The following is a 26,624-nucleotide window of genomic DNA, read 5'->3' as shown; positions in this document are numbered from 1 at the left end:
GGAAAACTAAACAGGATGTTAAGCTAAAGTTTACAAGAGCATTATGTGTCCCTTTTTTATAACCATGGAGATGTTAGTGTCCCATAGTCTTTACTTAGAGCAGTTGCATTATATTTTTCCACTTGCGTTTCAATGACCATAATAATGTGCTAAGTAAATGTTATTTGAGATTATTTAAATAACTATATTTATTCGCTACATTATACAACGCGAAGGGTTAACAATTTAATGATAAAGTCAAGCATTACGATTGCTTTCCTTTTGTAGGAAGATTAAAAAAAAAAAACTAAATTCCCATCAACATTCACGGGTTTTGGTTTTGAACTTCTCTTAAGAATTATTGGATTGATTCCAAACCAAAGATGCGGCTTCTTTAAGATAAAGAAATTTCTAAGAGAGCATTTATCCAGGCTACGAACTACGAACCGATATGAACTTTTGCGCGGTAATTAGAGAGCCAGAATTAATATGTGGGGATCGCCTTATTTGGGGGCTATATACAATTATCAACCGATATTGACAAATGTTTGTGTGATTGGGAATCGGTTTACCTGGGGGCTACATATAACTATAGATATGGACCAAGTTTGCCATGGATGTTAGCGACCATATACTATCAAAGTGTACCAAATTACAATCGGTTCGGATGATTCGGCTCCAGAGGTCAAATCTGGCGGTCAGTTTACATGGGGGCTTTATAGAATTATGGACCCATATGGACCAATTTTGGCATAGTTGTTAGAGACCTTCTATTAACACCACGAACCAAATTTTAACCGGATCGGATGAAGTTTGCTCCTCCAAGAGGCTCCGGTGGTCAAATCTGGGGAGCGGTTTATATGGGGGGCTATATAAAGGGTGATTCTTTTGAGGTTAGGATTTTCATGCATTAGTATTTGACAGATCACGTGGGATTTCAGACATGGTGTCAAAGAGAAAGATGCTCAGTATGCTTTGACATTTCATCATGAATAGACTTACTAACGAGCCACAACGTCGAATTTTCAGTGAATGGGCCCTAGAAAAGTTGGCAGAAAATCCGCTTTTTTATCGACAAATTTTGTTCAGCGATGAGGCTCATTTCTGGTTGAATGGCTACGTAAATAAGCAAAATTGCCGCATTTGGAGTGAAGAGCAACCAGAAGCCGTTCAAGAACTGCCCATGCATCCCGAAAAATGCACTGTTTGGTGTGGTTTGTACGCTGGTGGAATCATTGGACCGTATTTTTTCAAAGATGCTGTTGGACGCAACGTTACGGTGAATGGCGATCGCTATCGTTCGATGCTAACAAACTTTTTGTTGCCAAAAATGGAAGAACTGAACTTGGTTGACATGTGGTTTCAACAAGATGGCGCTACATGCCACACAGCTCGCGATTCTATGGCCATTTTGAGGGAAAACTTCGGAGAACAATTCATCTCAAGAAATGGACCGGTAAGTTGGCCACCAAGATCATGCGATTTGACGCCTTTAGACTATTTTTTGTGGGGCTACGTCAAGTCTAAAGTCTAAAGAAATAAGCCAGCAACTATTCCAGCTTTGGAAGACAACATTTCCGAAGAAATTCGGGCTATTCCGGCCGAAATGCTCGAAAAAGTTGCCCAAAATTGGACTTTCCGAATGGACCACCTAAGACGCAGCCGCGGTCAACATTTAAATGAAATTATCTTCAAAAAGTAAATGTCATGGACCAATCTAACGTTTCAAATAAAGAACCGATGAGATTTTGCAAATTTTATGCGTTTTTTTTTTTTTAAAAAAGTTATCAAGCTCTTAACAAATCACCCTTTATAATTATGGACCGATGTGGACCAATTTTTGTTAGATACCATCTACTACACCACGTACCAAATTTCAACCGGACCGGATGAATTTTGCTCCTCCAAGAGGCTCCGGAGGTCAAATTTGCGTGGTTGGTACAGACCAGCTACTAACACCACATACCAAATTTTAACTGGATCGGATGAATTTTTCTCTTCCAAGGGGCTCCGAAGGACAAATCTGGGGATCGGTTTATATGGGGGGCTATATATAATTATGGACGGATGTGGACCAATTTTTGCATGGTTGTTAGAGACCATATACTAACACCATGTACCAAATTTCAACCAGATCGGATGAAATTTGCTTCTCTTAGAGGCTCCGCAAGCCAAATCTGGGGATCGGCTTATATGGGGGCTTTGTATAATTATGGACACATATGGACCAATTTGTGTGTTGTAATTAGAGACCATGTACTAACACCATGTACCAAATTTCAACCGGATCGGATAAAATTTGCTTCTCTAAGAGGCTCCGCAAGCCAAATTTCGGGGTCGGTTTATATGGCGGCTATACGTAAAAGTGGTCCGATATGGCCTAGTTGCAATACCATCCGACCTACAATAATAACAACTACTTGTACCAAGTTTCAAGTCGATAGCTTGTTTCGTTCGGAAGTTAGCGTGATTTCCACAACGGACGCACAGACGGACGGACATGGGTAGATCGACTCAGAATTTCACCGCGACCCGGAATATATATACTTTAGTGGGGTCTAAGAGCAATAGTTCGATGTGTTACAAACGGAATGACAAAGTTAATATATAACAATAACGAATTAAAATTGTTGGCAAAAATTTCTATAGTAATAAAATTTTGGCAAAATTTTCTATAGAAATATAATTTTGACAAAATTTCCTATAAACAAAATTTTCGATAGAAATAAAAATTTGACAATATTTTCAATAGAAATAAAATTTTGGAAAATTGTTCTTTTTTGTTTTGTTCTTTAATCATTGTTGTTGTTGTTTTTATTTCAGCTTAAAACCATTCATTTCTATAAAATATAATAAAAAAATTTTCTATAAAAATAACATTTTGGCAAAATTTTCTATAGAAAAAGAATTTCGACAAAATTTCCTATGGAAATAAAATTTCGACAAAATTTCCTATAGAAATCGATGGATGTAGAGGATGCTGATGAGGAATGTGGTAATTCCGAAACAGCTGTACATCCAACCATCTTGCAGTCTATAGGGCTTTGCCCAAATAAATTTGACAAGCATACTTTTCCTCTGTTGGTTAAGCTACACTTGTAGTTTAGTCAATGCATGGCTTTAAGCTGAGATCAAAAACAACAATAACGAAATCGAATTTTGACAAAATTTCCTATAGAAATCGAATTTTGACAAAATTTTTTATAATAATTCAATTTTGACAAAATTTCCTATAGAAATAAAAAAAAAAAATTCTATAAGAATAAAATTTTCTGCAGAAATAAAATTTTGACGAAATTTCCTATAGAAATAAAATTATGACAAAATTTTGTATAGAGCAAAATTTTGATAAAATTTCTTTAAGTTGTAACGATTTAAATGTTCATGTTGAGTCAAACCCTCAAAGTCCATTGTGAGAAAGTTCTCACTTCTTAAAAAAGTAGTGATTTTTGGTACACGATAAATCGTAAAATATTTAAAAATCGACACATTTACAACCCAGCAAAAAAGCGTCGCCAAAAAGGTAGTAAAAATGTTCTTTTTGGATCCGGAAGTGATGCCAAATTGACGCAGAAGCGATGCATTTAACATGGACTTGCCATAGGACGGATGTCCACCAGTTCAACAGCCGCTGCACTGAATTTGCATCACTTCTTAAGGTTGAGGTGAATTCAGGGTTTTGGATGTAAATTAAGAATTTTTGGTAATGTTTTGACAAATAAATAATTATTTTATGACTTTTAATGCATTATAACGTTTGTCATCAAATATTTTCAAAAATTCGCAATTTTTCTAGGAAGGATTTAACAGCTTTTTCAACTAAATTTAAATAATTTGTGCCATTTTATTAAAATTAGTTTCGCATTAAAAATATAAAAAAGCGGGTTATAAAAAAATTGACTCAAATTAATTTCCTGTGCAATTAAAATAAAGAACATCTTTGGGAAGGCATTTTAAAGTTGTGCCTTGAGAAGAACTTCCAAATTTTTGTTCTTGCTGGGAAGTCAATGGATATTTAACAATATTGCAAATACTGAAATAAACATTTGCTATAACATAAGAAAAAAACTTTTTTTCATAATAACCACAAAAATTTGATAAAAAACTTGCAAATAGTTTTTATACCCTCCATCATAGGATGGGGGTATATTGACTTTGTCATTCCGTTTGTAACACATCGAAATATTGCTCTAAGACCCCATAAAGTATATATATTCTGGGTCGTGGTGAAATTCTGAGTCGATCTAAGCATGTCCGTCCGTCCGTCCGTCTGTTGAAATCACGCTAACTTCCGAACGAAACAAGCTATCGACTTGAAACTTGGCACAAGTAGTTGTTATTGATGTAGGTCGGATGGTATTGAAAATGGGCCTTATCGGTTCACTTTTACCTATAGCCCCCATATAAAGGGACCCTCAGATTTGGCTTGTGGAACCTCTAACAGAAGCATATTTCATCCGATCCGGCTTAAATTTGGTATATGGTGTTGGTATATGGTCTCCAACAACCATGCAAAAATTGGTCACAATCGGTCCATAATTATATATAGCCCCCATATAAACCGATCCCCAGATTTGGCTTGTGGAGCCTCAAAGAGAAGCAAATTGCATCCGATCCGGCTGAAATTTGGTATATGATGTTGGTATATGGTCTCTAACAACCATGCAAAAATTGGTCCATATCGGTCCTTAATTATATATAGCCCCCATATAAACCGATCCCCAGATTTGGCTTGTGGAGCCTCAAAGAGAAGCACATTTCATCCGATCCGGCTGAAATTTGGTATATGATGTTGGTATATGGTCTCTAACAACCATGCAAAAATTGGTCCATATCGGTCCTTAATTATATATAGCCCCCATATAAACCGATCTCCAGATTTGGGTTGCGGAGCCTCAAAGAGAAGCAAATTTCATCCGATCCGCCTGAAATTTGGTACATGATATTGGTATATAGTCTCTAACAACCATGCAAAAATTGGTCCACATCGGTTCATAATTATATATATCCCCGATATAAACCGATCCGCAGATTTGGCTTGTGGAGCCTCAAAGAGAAGCGCATTTCATCAGATCCGGCTGGAATTTGGTACATGATGTTGGTATATGGTCTCTAACAACCGTGCAAAAATTGGTCCACATCGGTCCATAATTATATATAGCGCCCATACAAACCGATCCCCAGATTTGGGTTGCGGAGCCTCAAAGAGAAGCAAATTTCATCCGATCCGCCTGAAATTTGGTACATGATATTGGTATATAGTCTCTAACAACCATGCAAAAATTGGTCCACATCGGTTCATAATTATATATAGCCCCGATATAAACCGATCCGCAGATTTGGCTTGCGAAGTCTTAAAGAGAAGCACATTTCGTCCAATCCGGTTGTAATTTGGAACATGGTGTTAGTATATGATCTTTATCAACCGTGCCATAATTGGTCCATATCGGTCCATAATAATATATAGCCTCCATATAAAACGTTCTCCAGATTTGACCTCCGGAGCCTCTTGGAGGAGCAAAATTCATCCGATCCGGTTCAAATTAGGAACGTGGTGTTAGTATATGGTCGCTAACAACCATACCAAAATTGGTCCAATCACACAAAAATTGGTTCATATCGGTTCATAATCATGGTTGCCACTAGAGCCAAAAATAATCTACCAAAATTTTATTTCTATAGAAAATTTTGTCAAAATTTTATTTCTAGAGAAAATTTTGTTAAAATTTTATTCGGTTCATAATAAAATTTTCATCATTGTCAAAATTTTATTTCTATAGAAAATTTTGTCAAAATTTTATTTCTATAGCAAATTTGGTTTAAATTTTATTCGGTTCATAATCATGGTTACCACTCGAGCCAAAAATAATCTACCAAGATTTTATTTCTATAGAAAATTTTGTCAAAAGTTTATTTCTATAGAAAATTTTGTCAAAATTTTTATTTATATAGAAAATTTTGTGAAAATTTTTAAAATTTTATTTCTGTAGAAAATTTTGTCAAAATTGTATGTCTACTTTGTCAAACTGAATTATATACGTATTGGATCGATCTTTTTTGATTTAATATATACCACGTATGGACTTACATACAATTTAGAAGATGGTGTTAGGAGGTTTTAAGATACCTTGCCATCGGCAAGCGTTACCGCAACTTAAGTAATTCGATTGTGGATGGCAGTATTTAGAAGAATTTTCTACGCAATCCATGATGGAGGGTACATAAGCTTCGGCCTGGCCGAACTTACGGCCATATATACTTGTTTTTTTTTTTTTAATTTGGTACACTTTTGGTAAAATTTTTGGTAGATTATTTTCAGTACGTGTGGCCTTCTCTATAAGGAAAAGCCTATGTGATGTTGAAAACAACAACAAGAGTGTCAAAATGCTTGCATCAACCATCTAGCATTACACGTCCACATGCAGTTTTATCATGACTTGAGTTTTTATCCCCATGGATATTAACAAATAGAGCATATTGGCTTAACATATCTTCAAAACTGTTATGTAGTTAATGTATACATGTAAGCAGAGAATGCAAGAGAGGGTATGCAGAGAATGTAAGAATGAGAGTCATGGTGGTGAAATATCTTTGTTATGTTGAGTATATGGATCGATGGAATATTTGCTCTTTCATATTCAATGCATTACGACTATGAGTAAATATTGATATGTAATCTCTCGATAGTACTCTTCTCTTGTATACTTTGTTGTGATTTAATTTAATTTATTAACATTATTATTATTATTTATTTTTAATATTTTCATTTATGAGCCGATTTTAAATCATTTCGTTTATAATAACCGAATATTAAATGAGTTAACATTTCGTAAAAAATCTATATCGCTTACCTTGTAAGTTTGCAGATTATCGACAACACACTGTAGTACAGCTTCCCTGCCCACAGGTACTGTAACATTTTGTAAAGGTTCACCGAATTTGGGAAGATCTGTAATAGAATATACAGTGAAATTAGAATTTGACATAATATGTACTCAACAAAATATTTAGATGTGAAACACTAAAGTTGCAGTAACATTTTCTCTTCTGCATTGTAAAAAACCAGTAAGGAAAGTCTAAAGTCGGGCGGGCAGACTATATTATACCCTGCACCACTTTGTAGATCTAAATTTTCGATACCATATCACATCCGTCAAATGTGTTGGGGGCTATATATATAAAGGTTTGTCCCAAATACATACATTTAAATATCACTCGATCTGGAAGAATTTGATAGACTTCTATAAAATCTATAGACTCAAAATTTAAGTCGGCTAATGCGCTAGGGTGGAACACAATGTTAGTAAAAAATATGGGAAACGTTTAAATCTGAAGCAATTTTAAGGAAACTTCGAAAAAGTTTATTTATGATTTATCGCTCGATATATATGTATTAGAAGTTTAGGAAAATTAGAGTCATTTTTACAACTTTTCGACTAAGCAGTGGCGATTTTACAAGGAAAATGTTGGTATTTTGACCATTTTTGTCGAAATCAGAAAAACATATATATGGGAGCTATATCTAAATCTGAACCGATTTCAACTAAATTTGGCACGCATAGCTACAATGCTAATTCTACTCCCTGTGCAAAATTTCAACTAAATCGGAGTTAAAAATTGGCCTCTGTGGTCATATGAGTGTAAATCGGGCGAAAGCTATATATGGGAGATATATCTAAATCTGAACCGATTTCAACCAAATTTGGCACGCATAGCTACAATGCTAATTCTACTCCCTGTGCAAAATTTCAACTAAATCGGAGTTAAAAATTGGCCTCTGTGGTCATATGAGTGTAAATCGGGCGAAAGCTATATATGGGAGCTATATCTAAATCTGAACCGATTTGGCTGATATTTTGCAAATTTTTCGAGACCCATAAAATATTCGGATGAACGGAATTTGAGGAAGATCGGTTGATATACACGCCAATTATGACCAGATCGGTGAAAAATATATATGGCAGCTATATCTAAATCTGAACCGAATAGGGATCGTCTTTGAGCCGAAACAGGACCCTATACCAAATTTTAGGACAATCGGACTAAAACTGCGAGCTGTACTTTGCACACAAAAATACATTTTGTTAAAATTTTATATAGAAATAAAATTTTGACAAAATTTTCTATAGGAATAAAATCTTGACAAAGTTTTCTACAGAAATAAAATTTTGACAAAATTTTCTATACAAATAAAATTTTGAAAAAATGTTTTTTATATATAAAATTTTGACAAAATTTCCTATAGAAATAAAATTTTAACAAAATTTTCCATAGAAAGAAAATTTTAACAAAATTTTATATAAAAATTAAAATTTTAACAAGAAATAAAATTTTGACAAATTTTTCTTTAGGAATAAAATTATGACAAAGTTTTCTACAGAAATAAAATTTTGACAAAATTTTCGATACAAATAAAATTTTGAAAAAATTTTGTTTAGATAAAATTTTGGCAAAATTTTCTATAGAAATAAAATCTTGACAAAATTATCTATAGTAATAAAATTTTAGCAAAATTAGAAATAAAATTTTAACAAAATTAGAAATAAAATTTTGATTTTGGCAAAGGAAAAACGATATGATTGCAAATTGTTTAGGCAAAGCCTACTACCAAACACCTTTTTTTTTCTGAAGGTTAAAGTGTAGTTCACGTTGGGTTTAGTGAATTACACGAATTTATTGTGAAAATTGGTTCATAGATTTGCTGCAAGTATAGGATGCTGATGAGGAATGTGGTAATTCCGAAACGTTCGTTCATCCAACCATAGGGCTATAGGGCTTTGCCCAAATAAATTTGACAAGCATACGTTTGCTCTGTTGGTTAATCTACACTTGAAGTTTGGTCAACACGTAATTTTAAGCTGATGTCAAAAACAACCAAAAATTTCTATAGAAATATAATTTTGGCAAAATTTTCTATGGAAATAAAATGTTGACAACATTTTCTATAAAAATAAAATTTTGGCAAAATTTTCTATAGAAATAAAATATTGACAACATTTTCTATAAAAATAAAATTTTGACAAAATTTTATGTAGAAAAAAATGTTGACAAAATTTTCTATAGAAATGACATTTTGACAGAATTTTCTATAGAAATAAAATTTTTATAAAATTTTCTATAGATATATAATTTTGTCAAATTTTTCTATAGAAATAAAATTTTGGCAAAATATTCTATAGAAATAAAAATTTTTGTTTGTTTTTTACTGTTTGTTTATTCTTCAATCATTATTGTTGTTTTTGATTTCAGCTTAAAACCATGCATTGACTAAACTAATTCCGAAACAGCTGTACATCCAACCATCTTGCAGTCTATAGAGCTTTGGCCAAATAAATTTGACAAGCATAATTTTCCTCTATTGGTTAAGCTACACTTGTAGTTTGGTCAATGCATGATTTTAAGCTGAAATCAAAAACAACAATAATGATTGAAGAGAAACCAACAATAAGAAACAAAAAGAAATGACATTTTAGAAATAAATTTTTAACAAAATTTGCTATAGAAATGACATTTTGGCAAAATTTTCTATAGAAATAAAATTTTGCATAAAAATAAAATTTTGATAAAATTTAATATAAAAATAAAATTTTCAATAGAAAAAATATCTTGACAAATTTTTCAACAAAAGCTACCCTTGGAGTTTGGCCAACACGTAAGTTTAAGCTGATGTCAAAACAACAAAATTTTCTATAGAAATATAATTTTGGCAAAATTTTCTATAGAAATAAAATGTTGACAACATTTTCTATAAAAATATAATTTTGACAAAATTTTTTTCAGAAATAAAATTTTGACAGAATTTTCTATAGAAGTAAAATTTTGACAAAATTTTCTATAGATATATAACTTTGACAAAATTTTTTATAGAAATAAAATTTTGACAAACTCTTCTATGGAAATAAAATGTTGACAAAATTTTCTATAAAAATAAAATTTTGAACAAATTTTCTATAGATAAAATTTAAAAAAATGCTTTTGAAATAAAATTTTGACAAAATTTTCCATAGAAATAAAATTTTGTCAAATTTTTCTATAGAAATAAATGAATTTTCACAAAATTTTCTATAAAAATTAAATTTAGTTTTGAGAAATTTTCTATAGAAATAAAATTTTGACAAAATTGTCAAATTGACTCGTCTTATAACGTATAAATATAAAAATGAAAAAAAGTTTTACTTTTTTATGAATTTACTTTTATAGCAAATTTTCAATGACACCCTGCGTTAATTTTCTATCACTCTTTTTTTATAACCCCAACCCTCTTTATCACATCTTTACAGTAACAGCTGTTCAGACAATAATATCACATATAAATTTGCATCACTTACCTTTGTCGGGTATTATGTTGACGCCGGTATCATCTCTGATATCCTCCAATAATTCTTCATGTGTTTGCATTTCTGCTTACGATGGGTAATATTAGTGTGTGTGTGTGGAGTAGTGTATGTGTGTGTTTGCAATTCGTGGTTATGTTGATATGCGAATATTTAAATTCATGAATGCAAACGGATGTGCGATTATTCAAGAGAATATGATTTTGTTATCATCCGTATAGTCAGTAATACAGCATAAGCAAATGTACAAAAATCCGCAAACAAGTGTACGCACACACACACACACACATAAGCGCACATCGATACGTATAAACAATTGTAGATATCATTCAAGGGATTCGTTATTTCATTATGACACAACAAGCCGTTGCTCATATGTGTGTGCGCGTGTATGGGTTTGTATGAGCAACATTAATACACAACCGCCAATAAGGCAATGGGAGATTTGAGAGATAGTGAGAGAGATCATCGGGGGGATTCATTGGATTGTATTGTTCAGTTACCAATACAATGTTCATTATTCACATGGTACCGGTTATTGTGGCAGTGAATGGTTGTTGTCGATGTAGCAGTTGTAGCATTGTTGGTATTAACAAGCGATATGATATCATTGTTTGTAGCATCAGTCAGTCATCAAAGATTATATTGAATTGTTGTTATTGTTGCGACAGTTTTGTTGAATTTTTTTTTGATATCGTTAAATGTACAGTTGGTTGGTTTAGTACGGCAACCAACAGCAGCAGCATATGTAAGTAAAAGATAAGCAGAAAATTTTTGGAAAATTAGAAATAATTTGGTAAATTGATTGATGTTAGAGATATTTATGGAATTTTCAAAATTCGATAATCTTTAGAAGCATATTGGATTATTTTTATTCTTAAGATCCTAATGCGATCCAAAAGAGAGAAATATTTAGTTACAATACCGAGCATATACATTAACAACATTTAATTTAGAACTGCATTTATAGGCATATTTTCAAATGAAACTAATGTCAAGTGTAATTTAAATTGTTCAGTACAATAATATTTTAAGAAAAAAAATCCACGATATTTTAAATAATGCATAACATAAATTAAATTATTGTAATAAAATCACAGTATCCCTTGTTTCAAGTTTAGCAATTATTTCTTTTTAATATTTGATATAAAATCCTTTTGCTTTACTCATGTTTTTAACCTTGAATTGTACAAGAACACCGATTCCCCCAAAAAATATATAATTTGCAAAATTAAAAAAAAGAACATCTGCATTTTATATTTATACCCAGCGCTACACTGTGGAACAGGGTATTAAAAGTTAGTGCATATGTTTGCAACACCCAGAAGGAGACGAGATAGACACATGGTGTCTTTGGCAAAAATGCTCAGGGTGGGCTTCTGAGTCGATATAGCCACGTCCGTCTGTCTGTGAACACATTTTTGTGATCAAAGTCTAGGTCGCAGTTTTAGTCCAATCGACTTCAAATTTGGCACAAGTATGTGTTTCGGCCAGAACTTAATTGGCGCCGATAGTATTGATTTTGGACTTCGTCGCTAATATTCATCGATCATGATGTCAAAATAAATTCCGAATATTATCGGGAAATTGTCCTGAAGACAGTATTGAAGCCCTGCGCAGAAAAATATTTCGCCCACAGCCCATGGACATTGGAACAGAACCATCGAAGTCACCACGCGTCAGCCAAGACTGCCCTATAAAGAACATTCCTTGCTCAGAGGCAGTGTTGCCAGTATTGGGGATTTTTCCCCAAAATCGGGTTATTTTTTCGTGGATGGGGTCAAAATTTTTGAGTTGGGGACTTGGAGTTTTGTTAAGGAATTTCCACAAATTTGAGGATTTTTGTGGGGAATTTTCGAAATCTTATCAGTAGAATTAATCAGAGTAAGAACTATGGTTTATATGAAATTTTTTACTTCTACATGCTTAAAAAAGGCTTAAAAAAGTACAGAGATTCTCCAAAAAATAAAAAAAACTTTCCTCTTCTTTATTCCACGGCATTTTTTTTGGGTGGCCCAAGAACTTCTTTACAATTTACTCTTTTTCCTAAGAAATGTTTTACTATTGTGAAATTATTTCGTAAAGACTCATCCGCGTACATCACTGATACTGGAAATATATCCCATATACATATAGAATAGAGTTCATATCGGGACAGCAATGCGTTTTGATCGATAAGCCAATTTTATTTCTTGACTATATGTTGACCGAACTCCCAGTTTTATTTCTCGAGCGTTTAGAAGATGGCATCGGATAATATTTATGGGCGCATCCATCTCCTGGTTTTGTGTTTTGAAATCTTCATTTTTTGTAACTCGCAAACTGGTATAACAAAAATTGCACAATTGCAAAAATTGCAAAAATTGCACAATTGATAAAATTTCCTACACTAATAAAATTTTGACAAAATTTTCTATAAAAATCAAATTTTGACAAAATTTTTTATAGAAATAAAATTTTGACAAAATTTTCTATAGAAATAAAATTTTGAAAAAGTTTTCTACTGAAATAAAATTTTGACAAAGTTTTCTATAGAAATAAAACTTTGACAAAGTTTTCTATAAAAATCAAATTTTGACAAAATTTTTTATAGAAATAAAATTTTGACAAAATTTTCTATAGAAATAAAATTTTGAAAAAGTTTTCTACTGAAATAAAATTTTGACAAAGTTTTCTATAGAAAAAAATTGTGACAAAATTTTCTTTAGAAATAACATTTTGACAAAATATTCTATAGAAATAATAATAAAAAATAAAAAAATTTCTTAAGAAATAAAATTTTCTATACAAATAAAATTTTGACAAAATTTTCTATAGAAATATCGAAAGAAAATTTTGACAAAATTTTTACAAAATTTTCTATAGAAATAACATTTTGACAAAATATTCTATAGAAATAAAATGTTGACAAAATTTTCTACAGAAATAAAATTTTGACAAAATTTTCTATAGAAATAAAATTTTGAAAAAATTTCTATAGAAATAAAATTTTGACAAATTTTTCTACAGAAATAAAATTTTAACAAAATTTTTTATAGAAACAAAATTTTTAAAAAATTTTCTAATGATATAAAATTTTGACAAAATTTTCTAAGAAATAAAATTTTAACAAAATTTTCTATAGGAATAATATCTTGACAAAATTTTCTATAGAAATAATATTTTGACAAAATTTTCTATAGAAATGAAATTTTGACAAAATTTTCTATAGAAATAAAATTTTGACAACATTTTCTATAGAAATAAAATTTTGAAAAAATTTTCTACAGAAATAAAATTTTGAAAAATTTTCTATAGAAATAAAATTTTGACAAATTTTTCTATAGAAATAAAATTTTGACAAAATGTTCTATAGAAATAAAATTTTGACAAAATTGTCTACAGAAATGAAATTGTGACAAAATTTTCTATAGAAATAAAATTTTGAAAAAATTTTCTATAGATATAAAATTTTGACAAAATTTTCTATATTAATAAAATTTTGATAAGTTTTTCTATAGAAATTAAATTTTGACACAATTTTCTACAGAAATAAAATTTTGACAAAGTTTTCTATAGAAATCAAATGTTGACATAATTTTCTATAGAAATAAAATTTTGACAAAATTTTCTAGAGAAATAATAATAAAAAAATAAAAAAAAAATTCTTTAAAAATAAAATTCTATACAAATAAAATTTTAACAAAATTTTCTATAGAAATAATATTTTTACAAAATTTGCTAATAATATAAAATATCGTAAAAATTTTCAAAGAAATAAAATTTTGACAAAATTTTCTATAGAAATAATAATAAAGAATAAAAAGATTTCTTTAGAAATAAAATTTTCTATACAAATAAAATTTAAAAAAAACTTTCTATAGAAATAAAATTTTGACAAAACTTTCTATAGAAATAAAATTTTTAAAAAATTTTCTAATGATATAAAATATTGACAAAATTTTCTAAGAATTTTTAACAAAATTTTCTATAGGAATAATATCGTGACAAAATTTTCTATACATATAAAGTTTTGACAAAATTTTCTATAGAAATAAAATTTTGATAGAATTTTCTATAAAAAAATTTTTGACAAAATTTTCTATAGAAATAAAATGTTGACAACATTTTCTATAGAAATAAAATGTTGACAACATTTTCTATAGAAATAAAATTTTGACAAAATTTTCTACATAAAAAAAATTGTGACAAAATTTTTTATAGAAATAAAATTTTGACAAAATTTTCTACAGAAATAAAATTGTGACAAAATTTTCTATAGAAATAACATTTTGACAAAATATTCTATAGAAATAATAATAAAAAATAAAAAAATATCTTTAGAAATAAAATTTTCTATAAAAAAAAAAAATTTGAAAAATTTTTCTATAGAAATAAAATTTGGACAAAAATTTTTATAGAAAAAATAATCTATAGAAATAAAATTTTGAACAATTTTTCAATAAAAATAAAATTTTTACTAAATTTTCTATAAAGTCAATATTAAGTCAACATCTTTAAAAATGTTAATTCTCGTTTTTAATCATATTATCACAGTCCATTGTGGCAATTTCTCCCTTTTTTTGTTGAAGTAGCTATCTCCCATTGTTGACGCGAGCTAAAAATAATTAAAACTTCGATACATTTATAATTTAAGGGATATGTATAGACCCAAATAAATTGTCTTTATTAGGAGTTATCATAAATGTTTCTTTCGAAGAAACTTTTTTTTTTCATAAAACCACAAAAATTGTATCAAAATTTGCAAAATAATATTTTTTTATTTGGTAAAATTTTCTTCAAAATTTTGGTAGATTATTTTTAGCTCGAGTGGTAACCGTGCCCAATATCGACAGTCGATTTGAGTCGATTTTCAAAAAATTCCAAAAATAAATACAAATAATACAAAAAATAAATACAAATAATACAAAAAAATCTAGTTTCTAATTTAGTATACCCCTAATCCTACATTAAAAAAATGAACCCTATATGGCAGTAATGCCGTTTTAATTCTAGTTTAGTTCACGGAATTATTAAGTTTTGAGAAAATTTTCTTGACTTTAATAATTTTATGGGTACTGTAGTTAAATGAACTAAAAAGGGGAAAAATTATAAGCAAAGAAAACTTACTTAAAACTGTTCAAGAAGCTTTGTAGCATATACTGAATTTTACCGTATAAAATTTTCTTGCGTCGTTTTCTTGATTTGTATCGTTAACATTGAATATTTCATCAGCTGGCAAAAATATTGGGTCATTAGAGGGTTAAGGTTTTTTATGTATAGGCCTAAGTTTCGAAGACAATTTTTTCAAGTCAAACATTTTTTGTTTCTATTAAAGAAAATAGGGCTCATAGGCATACGACTATAAAAGAGTGACGTAAATTTTAAAAATTGTTGTCCTCAATATAAAGAATTAAATTTTTAAAACAAAAATTTTAATTAAAATTTTTTAAGTTTTAAAAAAATTTGACCCTTACAGTTATTTATTTATAATATTAAAGATAACTTATATTTCGCATTAAGATAATATTTTTTTATTGTAATTTTGCGAATATAAGGACTAATCTAATGTGAGTCCTTTTGGGACCTTTTTGCAATTTCCCCATCTTTGAAAAATAGTAAATATTATAATAATTTATGAATTGCCATTACAATTAAAATTTCTTAATTTATTGTATTTTATCATTCTCTTCGCTCATTATGGATTTCTCTATGTAAATATATATTTAATTTACATGCATTTCCCTTAGGGTTATCTCTCTCTCTCTCTCTCTCTCTCTGCATGCCCTCATTAAATTGCACCTTTACAAAAATTATATATGTTTTATACTAATATTTATTATTCAAGTGGTCAACACAACAATATTAAATATTTATAATAGAAAACCACAATGCACTTAAGGCAATTTTAGCTTTTGTAATTTTCTTCCTTTCCCCATTTGATCCCCATCACTCCATTGAGAGGAACAATGTACGTATGTGCATATATGGTGATAGGAATGTAATTTGTATAACAGATATGGGTATTTGATAAAATATTTCTTTTCGGTATGAGACCATGTGTAAAGGCATCTTTTAAGGAATGTACTTAGAAAATATAATTATCATGGGAATATCCTCATACATGCAGAGCACACAAAGAAATCCAATTATCCTTATACACATGGAGTTTAAAATGGGAGAATGCGATAACAATAACAGCATTGATATTGCAACCCCTTTTGCTGTATAAGAATTTTATGATTATATTCCCATGGTGTTAATATTTAATAATTTTAATTTAAATAAACTTTTAGAAAATTTTGACATAAGTTTCAATGGTTATTATAGAAACTACCATACAGACTCAAAAACATACAATACAATGAATACACAATATAACAAACGAATGTTATATTAAAAACTTATATATTGTTGCTAGAATTCTAGGAAAATTTATAAATTTTTTACTGTTTGGTAGAATGGTAGAATTGTTGCTGCTTTGGTAGATTCTGAAATGTATTCCTCACCAACTAAGAGGTACTTCACAAATTTTTATAAAAATAAAATGGTAAAAAATTTTCTATAAAAATTTTTCTCAAAATTTTATTTCCATAGAAAATTTTGTCATAAATTTATTTCTATAGAAAATTTTGGCAAAATTTTATTTCTATAGAAAATTTTTTCAAATTTTTATTTCTATAGAAAATTTTGTCAAAATTTTATTTCGGTAGATAATTTTTTAATTTTCTTTGGAACATTTTGTCAATTTTTTAGTTTTGTAGAAAATTTTGTCAACATTTTCTTTCTATAGAAAATTTTGTCAAAATTTTATTTCTATAGAAAATTTTGTGGAAGTTTAATTTCTATAGAAAATTTTGTCAAAATTTTATTTCTATGGAAAATTATGTCACAATTTTATTTTTATAGAAAATTTTGTCAAAATTTTATTTCTATAGAAAATTATGTCACAATTTTATTTTTATAGAAAATTTTGTCATTTTATTTCTATAGAAAATTTTGTCAAAATTTTATTTCTATATAAAATTTTGTCAAAATTGTATTTCTATAGAAAATTATGTCACAATTTTATTTTTATAGAAAATTTTGTCAAAATTTTATTTCTGTAGGTAATTTTTGAAAAATTTTATTTCAATAGAAAATTTTGTAAAAATTTTATTTCTGTAGATAATTTTTGAAAAATTTTATTTCTATAGATACTTATGTCAAAATTTTATTTCTGTAGATAATATTTTTTCGTTAATATTATTTCTATAGAAAAGTTTGTAAAAATTTTATTTCTATGGAAAATTTTGCCAAAATTTTATTTTTATAAAAAATTGTGTCAAGATTTTACTCTTATGGGAAATTTTGTCAATGTTTTATTCCTATTGGAAATTTTGTCAAAATGTTATTTCTATAGAAAATTTTGTTAAAATTTTATTTCGGTAGATATTTTTTTTAAAATTTTATTTTGTCAAAATTTTATTTCTATAGAAAATTGTGTCAAGATTTTATTCCTATGAGAAATTTCGTCAAAGTTTTATTCCTATGGGAAATTTTGTCAAAATGTTATTTCTATAGAAAATTTTGTTAAAATTTTATTTCGGTAGATAATTTTTTTAAATTTTTATTTCTATCGAAAGTTTTGCAAAAATTTTATTTCTAATTTTGTCAAAACTTTATTTCTGTAGATAATTTTTTTTTAATTTATTTCTATAGAAAATTTTGTCAAACTTTTATTTCAATAGAAAATTTTGTTAAAATTTTATATCTGTAGAAAATTTTGTCACAATTTTATTTCTGTAGATAATTTTTTATTTTATTTTTATAACAAATTTTGTCAAAATTTTATTTCTATAGAAAATTTTGTCAAAATTTTATTTCTGTAGATAATTTATAAAAAAAAAATATTTCTATAGAAAATTTTGCCAAAATTTTATTTCTGTAGATATTTTTTTTTCAAATTTTATTTCTATAGAAAATTTTGTCAAAATTTTAGTTCTATAAAAAATTTTGTCAAAATTTTATTTCTGTAGATAATTGTGTCAAGATTTTATTCCTATGGGAAATTTTGTCAAGATTTTATTCCTATGGGAAATTTTGTCAAAGTTTATTCATATGGGAAATTTTGTCAAAATGTTATTTCTATAGAAAATTTTGTTAAAATTTTATTTCGGTAGACATTTTTTTAAAATTTTTATTTCTATCGAAAGTTTTGCAAAAATTTTATTTCTTATTTTGTCAAAACTTTATTTCTGTAGATATTTTTTTTTTTAATTTATTTCTATTGACAATTTTGTCAAACTTTTATTTCTATAGAAAATTTTGTTAAAATTTTATTTCTATAGAAAATTTTGTCTCAATTTTATTTCTGTAGGTAATTTTCTATTTTATTTTTATAACAAATTTTGTCAAAATTTTATTTCTATAGAAAATTTTGTCAAAATTTTATTTCTGTAGATATTTTTGAAAAATTTTATTTCTATAAAAATTTTGTAAAACTTTTATTTCTGTAGATAATTTTTGAAAAATTTTATTTCTATAGATAATTTTGTCAAAATTTTATTTCTGTAGATAATATTTTTTCGTTAATTTTATTTTTATAGAAAATTTTGTCAAAATTTTAGTTCTAAAGAAAATATTGTCAAAATTTTATTTCTATAGAAAATTATGTCACAATTTTATTTTTATAGAAAATTTTGCCAAAATTTTATTTCTGAAGAAAATTTTGTCAAAATTTTATTTCTATAGAAAATATTGTCAAAACTTTATTACTGTAGATAATTTTTTTTTAAATTTTATTTCTATAAAAATTTTTGTCAAAATTTTATTTCTATAGAAAATTTTTAAATTTTATTTCTATCGAAAATTTTGTCAAAATTTTGTTTATGTATATAATTTAAAAAAAAATTATTTCTTTAGAAACTGTTGTCAAAATTGTATTTCTGTAGATAATTTTTTAAAAATTGTATTTCTATAGATAATTTTGTCAAAATTTTATTTCTATCGAAAATTTTGTCAAAATTTTATTTCTATAGAAAATTTTTTCAAAATTTTATTTCTATAGAACATTTTTTCAAGATTTTTTTTCTATAGAAAATTTTCCCAAAAACTTTATTTCTATAAAAAATTTTGTTAATATTTTATTTCTATAAACAATTTTGTCAAAATTTTATTTCTATAGAAAATTTTGTCATAATTGTATTTCTATAATATTTAACAAAATTTTCTTTGGATACAAAATTTTGTTAAAATTTTATTTCTATTGTATTTAACAAAATTTTCTTTGGATATAAAATTTTATTTTATTTCTATGAAAATTTTTGTCAAAATTTTATTTCAATAGAAAGTTTTGTGAAAATTTTATTTCTATTGAAAATTTCGTCAAAATTTTTTATGAAATGAAGTATTGAAAAAAATATTTATAGAAATAAAATTAAAAAAATCTTCTAAAGGGCAAAAACATTATTTTTATAGAACTAAATATTTGAAAAAATTTGGTATAGAATTCAATTTTTAAAAAAATTTCTATTGAAATAAATTTTCTATAGAAAAATTTTCTATACAAAATTTTCTATAGAAATAAAATTTTGACAAAATTTTCTATGGAAATAAAATTTTGACAAAATTTGCTATACAACTAAAATTTTGACAAAATGTTCTATAGAAATAAAATTTTGACAAAATTTTCTATAGAAATAAAATTTTGACAAAATTTTCTATGGAAATAAAATTTTGACAAAATTTTCTATACAACTAAAATTTTGACAAAATTTTTTATAGAAATAAAATTTTGACAAAATTTTCTATAGAAGTTATAGGCAATAAAATGGGTTTAAGAAATTTTATTAAATTTTGTACAATTTAATTTAATTTTACAACATATACGTTTTACAATACGTTTAAATAACAAACAGGTTTTTACTCTGTAATCCATTTATAAATTTTTGTTGTTTTTCTTAAAATTATTGCTAGCAAAAAAAAAAACGGCTTTATCCTCTCATTAGATATGCCACAAATTAAATTCAATTTAAAATTCATAAACAAAATTTTTGGTTTCCCCTCCCCCAATAACGTTTTGGCCGAGTTTTCATTTATCAATTTATGGCTACATATGTCTATATTCCCATCTAAATTATTTTGCAATGTCAAAGTAGAAGATATACACAGGAGCATGTTTTGCTCATAGAAGAATTATATTAAAAGGAATTTTGTGATTTTGTTAACATTCAACTTGAGGGGCTTTGATTAGGGGGACAGAGAGATAAGGCATAACCTTCATGTCACAATGAAGCAAACTCTTGGAATTCTCAATAAAGTCATTGCAGATATTGATAGCAAAAATTTATCTTAGAATTTAAAATAACCTGATGAGAAAAGAGCCAACAAAAGAAAAGCTGTATCTTAGATTGTTTCAATATCACTGATAGCAAGTTTATTGAATATTCATTGATGTCAAGCATTATTATTGCTCTTATTTGTTGAAATAAATACATCTATAGAATTTCATAGAGCAATTTCTTGGAAGAAGATTTTATTAAAATTCAATGATTTTATTAAAATTCTTAAATTTAAAAGTAATTCAATAGACTTTGATAACAAAAATGTGTTCACAGGCGGGCGGACATGACTAGATTGGCTTGTGCCAAGTTTCAAGCAGATACCACGTTTTTTAGGAAGTCAGAATAATTTCAACAGACAGGCGGGCGGACATCGTTAAATCGACTAAGAATTGCACGAGGTCTGAGACTAATATTTCGATGTGCTACAAGCCCGGTTGCCACTTGAGTCAAAAATAATCTACCAAAATTTGGGGTAGATTAAACCAACAAACTATCAAACAAAAAATCTCATTTCGTCCAAATTTTGTTTCTATAGAAAATTTTGTCAAAATTTTATTCCTTTAAAATATTTTGTCAAAATTTTATTTCTATACGACATTTAGTCAAAAATTTATTTCAATGCGAAATTTTGCCACGTTTTTTTTCTATAGGAAATTTTGTTCAAATTGTATTTCTATAGGAAATTTTGGTCAAAATTTTATTTCTATAGAAAATTCTCTCAAAATTTCATTTCTATAATATGTAACAAAATTTTCTTTGAAAATAAAATTTAACAAAATGTCTACCTATAAAAATCTACCAAAATTTGGGGTAATTCTAATCAACAAACTATCAAACAAAAAATCTTATTTTGTCAAAATTGTTTTCCTAAAGGGTTTTTTTTTTCAAAATTTTATTCCTAAAGGAGATTTTATCAAAATTTTATTCCTGTAGGAAATTTTGTAAAAATTTTATTTCTGTAGGAAATTTTTTCAAGATTTTATTTTTGTAGGAAATTTTTTCAAAATTTTGTTCATTGAGGAAATGTCGTCAAAATTTTGTTTGTACAGAAAATTTTTCAAAATTTTATTTCTATTGGATTTTTTGTCAAAATTTGGTTTCTATAGAAAATTTTATAAAATGAATTTTTGTCAAAATTTTATTTATATAAGAAATTTTGTCAATTTTTTGTCAACAGAAAATTTTGTCAAAATTTTATAGGAAATTTAGTCAAAATTGCATTTCTATAGAAAATTTTTTCAAAATTTTATTTTGTACAGAAAATATTGGCAAAATTGTATCTCTTTTAAATTTACCAAAATTTCCTCTGGAAAAAATTAATAAAATTCTTCTTCTAAAGAAAATTTGATATAATTTTATTTCTATTATTTGGGGTAAATTAAACCAACAAGCTTTCAAATAGAAAATCTCATTTCGTCCAAATTTTGTTTCTATAGAAAATTTTGTCAAAATTTTAGTCCGTTAAGAAATTTTGTCAAAATTGTATTTCTATTTCTATAGAAAGGTTAGTCAACATTTTATTTCAATGAAAAATTTTGTCACATTTTTTTTCTATAGAAAATTTTGTCAAAATTGTTTTCCTATAGGAAATTTTAGTCAAAATTTTATTTCTATAGAAAATTTAACAAAATGTATACCTATAAAAATCTACCAAAATTTGGGGTAATTTTAATCAAAAAACTATCAAACAAAAAATCTTATTTTGCCAAAATTGTATTCCTATAGAAATTTTGTCAAAATTTCATTCCTAAAGGAAATTTTGTCAAAATTTCACTCATTCAGGAAATTTCGTCAAAATTTTGTTTGTACAGAAAATTTTCTCAAAATTGTTTTTTTATAGGATATTTTGTCAAAATTTTATTTCTATAGAAAATTTTATAAAAATTTTATTTCCATAAGAAATTTGGTCAAAATTTTATTTCTATAAAAATTTTGTCAAATTTTTTTCTACAGAAACTTTTGTCAAAATTTTATTGGAAATTTAGTCAAAATTGTATTTCTATAGAAAATTTTGTCATCATTTTATTTCTATACAAAATTTAGTCAATGTTTAATTTCTATAGAAAATTTTATCAAAATTGCATTTCTATAAAAATTTTGTAAAATTTTTATTTCTATAGAAAATTTTGTCAAAATTTTGTTCCTATAGGAAATTTTGAAGTACCTAATACCTGGAGAGGAATATGGGAAATCTACCAAAATATCAATAACTCTACCAGTCTACAAAACATGAAAAAATCTACCATTTTTGGTAGAATTCTACCAACTGTGGAGAGAGTGGTTACAAAGGGAATGGCAGGGTTTGTATACACCCCTATTCTGTGGTGGAGTATATAGAAGATTTTCAAACAAAGGCAAAAATTGAAACGTAGATAAATTCGCGACCATCGTTACCTTCTTGCCCCAAAAAATAGAGGATAATCATAATAAAATACTAAAAATTTCACCCAAGTGATGAAAAAATTTATTTTGTATATATGGTCAAAAGAAGTTTTTCGTATAAAAATTTCAATTTTTTTAGGAGTTGGTTGGATTTGTTACTTTTTTTGAGGGTGGTCACGAATCAAAATCCTTTTCGCTCTACGACGCTTAGGACAAAAAAAAGGTTTTCATATAAAATTTTCATTTTTTTAGGATTTGGTTGGATTTTTCAATTTTTTGAGGGTGGTCACAAATTAAAGTCCATTTTGCTCTAGGACGCTTAGTTGAGAAGATATGGCCAAAAGAAGTTTTTCATATAAAAATTTCAATTTTTTTAAGAGTTGGTTGGATTTGTCAATTTTTTTTAGGGTGGTCACAAATTAAAGTCATTTTCGCTCTAGGACGCTTAGTTTAGAAGATATGGCCAAAAGAAGGTTTTCATATAAAAATTTAAATTTTTTTAGGATTTGGGTGGATTTTCAATTTTTTGAGGGTGGCCACGAATTAAAGTCCTTTTTGCTCTAGGACGCTTAGTTTGGGAGATATTGCCAAAAGAAGTCTTTCATATAAAAACAGATGTTTTTCATATAAAAATTTATTTTTTTAGGATTTGGGTGGATTTTCTCAATTTCTTGAGGGGTGGCCATGAATTATCGTCCTTTTCGCTCTAGGACGCTTAGTTTAGGAGATATGGCCAAAAGAAGTATTTCATATAAAAATTTAAATTTTTGTAGGATTTGGTTGGATTTTCGAATTTTTTCAGGGTGGCCACGAATTATCATCATTTTCGCTCTAGGACGCTTAGTTTAGGAGATATGGTCAAAAGAATTTTTTCATATAAAAATTTCAATTTTTTTAGGATTTGGGTGGATTTTTCAATTTCTTAAGGGGTGGCGATGAATTATCCGCCTTTTCGCATTAGGACGAATATTTAAGGAGATATGTATGGCCAAAAGAAATTGTTCATATAAAAATTTCAATTTTTTTAGTATTTGGATGGATTTTTCAATTTTCAATCAATATGAAAAAATTTGATAAATTAAACGTCGTAGTGAAAAAACACACAAAATTCGAAAATTCTATTCAAATAATGAAAAATGTATGCTTTGAAAACTTTTCTCAAAAAATGAAAAAATGAAAATTTTTATATGACAAATTTATTTTCTTCGCCGTCACTTAAACTAATTAATTTGCTAAACTAATTAAAGCTTAATTTGTGAGCAATCAAAACTCAAACATTTAAAATTCCATACAAATTATGGAAAAGTATAATTTTTTCTTTGAAACCCAAATTTTGCTCATATCTCCCCAAGTAAGCATCGTACATTGAAAACGAGCTTAATTCGTGATCACCTTGAAAAAAATTTAAAATTCCATAAAAATCCTGTAAAAATCTAATTTTTATATATTTTATATATATATAAAATGTATTTTGCTCTTATATTTTATATTAAGTATCGTATAATGAAATGGAGCTTAATTCGTAATTGTCCCAAAAAAAATTAAATTTGTATTTAAATTGTGAAAAATTCGAAATCACCTCAAAAAAAAAAAAAACGAAAATTTTGCGGAAAAATATATTTTTTATATCAGAAAAAAAATCGAAAATTCCATCTAAATCCTGAAAAATTGATTTTTGATATGAAAACATCGAAAATACATTTGTTTATATGTACATTTCGAAATTTTCATCTATATCGTAAAAAAAATATTTTTTTTTATACAAAAATTTTATTTTGTTCATATATCTCAAAAACTAAGCGATTAAGATCATAATTCGTGATCACCTCAAAAAATCCAAAATTTCTAACAAAATTTGTTTAAATGAGAAACTGTACTTTTTAACCAAAATTTCTTTACTTTAGTAGACCTCAATCTTATAAATTATTCCCTTCTGTTGAAATTATTTCCAATTTCCATGAGATTTAAATGTGAATCTTTATGCTACCATTTTATTTGATTTTTTTTTTCGTTTTTCTACAAAAACTTGTAATGGATTCACTTTTAACTTACCCAAATGATGTGCTATGTGATCATGCTCTGGTAACTCATGCGGCAAGAGTCCCGTACCATCATGATGGTAACCAATATTGTCTAAATTATGTAAATACATATCATCGGAGTCAACTAAATCGCCATGATGACCATGCTGTAAATGGCCATGCATATCATCCACATCCATGTCCTCATCGTTATCCACATCCACATCGATATGACGGCCATCGGGTGATGAATGAGTTCCACGTTTAAAACGTTGAGGGCTCTGGGAAAAACCGGACATGACATTAACCATACGGGCAGGCGTTAATGATGATGATGATGATGCTGGGGAGGAGGTGCTATTGGTTAAAACAGTGTTGAAGGTGAATGAATATGGTGCCGTGGTCACTGATCCAATCAACGTCATGTTTTGTACACTAGATAATGAGGAAATTAATGCACTTCCACTTCCACTACTACTGTGACTGCTACTGCTACTACTACTTTGGCTATTATTTTCTCCTCTTACAACCCGTGGGCTTAAAGCTGTAAATGTGGTAGAGAGGGTTGATTTTGTCGTCGGCAAACTAGCTGAACTGAATATAAAATAACAATTAAGGCAAATTGCAACAATTAGCCATGGCATTTCCGGTATTTTACGTTTCCGTTTCATTTTTCTACAACTACTGCTGCTGTTGCTGCTGTCGCTCCTGTGTATTGATGCTGGTCTTTCTGTTGTTTTTGGTGCTGGTAGTAGTGGTGGTGGTGGTGTTGGTGATTTTGGTACTTGTGGTAATGGTCCAGCAAGCAACTGGTCATCACTTTTCCTATGAGCCAGACTACCAACGATGTTCGTATAGTGTGGCCTGTTGCCGGATACGTTCGGGCTTAATGTTGGCCAAATTAAGCTAGAGCTTCGGCAATGGCGGGTAGAAATTTTGATGATGCTGTTAGTGATGGTGCTGGTATTTGTGCTGGTCGTCGTCGTGGTTCTGTTGCTTTTGGCATTAGTCGCGATTGCTTTTTTAGTTAGTAATTCACTTTCTCTCTCATTTTTGGACATCACATTTATCTTCATTTGGCTGTGAACATATATCGAAAAAATGGCAAAGGGTTTAGGTCCACTGAGTGGATTATTTTTTTTTTTTGGTGTTTAGTATATATACTTTTTTCTAGTGAAAACTAAGTGAATTGTATATCTGCTTGATTTATTTGTGCCATAGAATTTGTTGTTGTTTTCCTTAGCTGCAAAGATTTTTCCTCTAATCCCTTGATTTTTTGTTTTAATTTTTTATCATTTGCCTTTAATACTTTGCAATATTATTTTTTTTTCATTTTAATTGTTTTGTTTTTAATAGTCGTTAGTCGAAAATTTGGGCAGCCATTATCTGTAGAATAAAATTAAAAAATTTTTTTGTTTTTAGAAAATGCTGTAATTGTAAATTTTATAATTAAAAATTCTTAAGACAAATCATTATAAACATTTATTAATGTAAACACAAGTTTATTTTCATTTTCTATATATTTAGACAAATTTCAAATAAAATGTTGACCAAATTTTCTATAGATATACAATTTTGACAACATTTTCTATAGAAATTAAATT

At 27.5% G+C, this 26,624-nt stretch overlaps 1 protein-coding gene across 1 annotated transcript in view; it reads right to left on the bottom strand.

The window, feature by feature from the left end:
• The window catches only part of DIP-theta (Dpr-interacting protein theta), a 196,050-nt gene extending 169,667 nt beyond the window's left edge, over positions 1–26,383 (bottom strand). The window contains exons 1-3 of the mRNA XM_075293470.1: positions 25,052–26,383; positions 10,308–10,379; positions 6,831–6,928 (exon numbers count right to left, since the gene is read on the bottom strand). Of these exons, the coding sequence (XP_075149585.1) occupies positions 6,831–6,928; positions 10,308–10,379; positions 25,052–26,096 (1,215 nt within the window). The 5' untranslated portion in view covers positions 26,097–26,383. The remainder of the gene's footprint in view (positions 1–6,830; positions 6,929–10,307; positions 10,380–25,051) is intronic.
• Between the last annotated feature and the right edge of the window lie 241 nt (positions 26,384–26,624).

The sequence above is a fragment of the Haematobia irritans genome, chromosome 2 (genome assembly GCF_050003625.1).
Source record: "Haematobia irritans isolate KBUSLIRL chromosome 2, ASM5000362v1, whole genome shotgun sequence".
Taxonomy (NCBI): domain Eukaryota; kingdom Metazoa; phylum Arthropoda; class Insecta; order Diptera; family Muscidae; genus Haematobia; species Haematobia irritans.
This window is presented reverse-complemented; position numbering and strand designations above follow the sequence as displayed.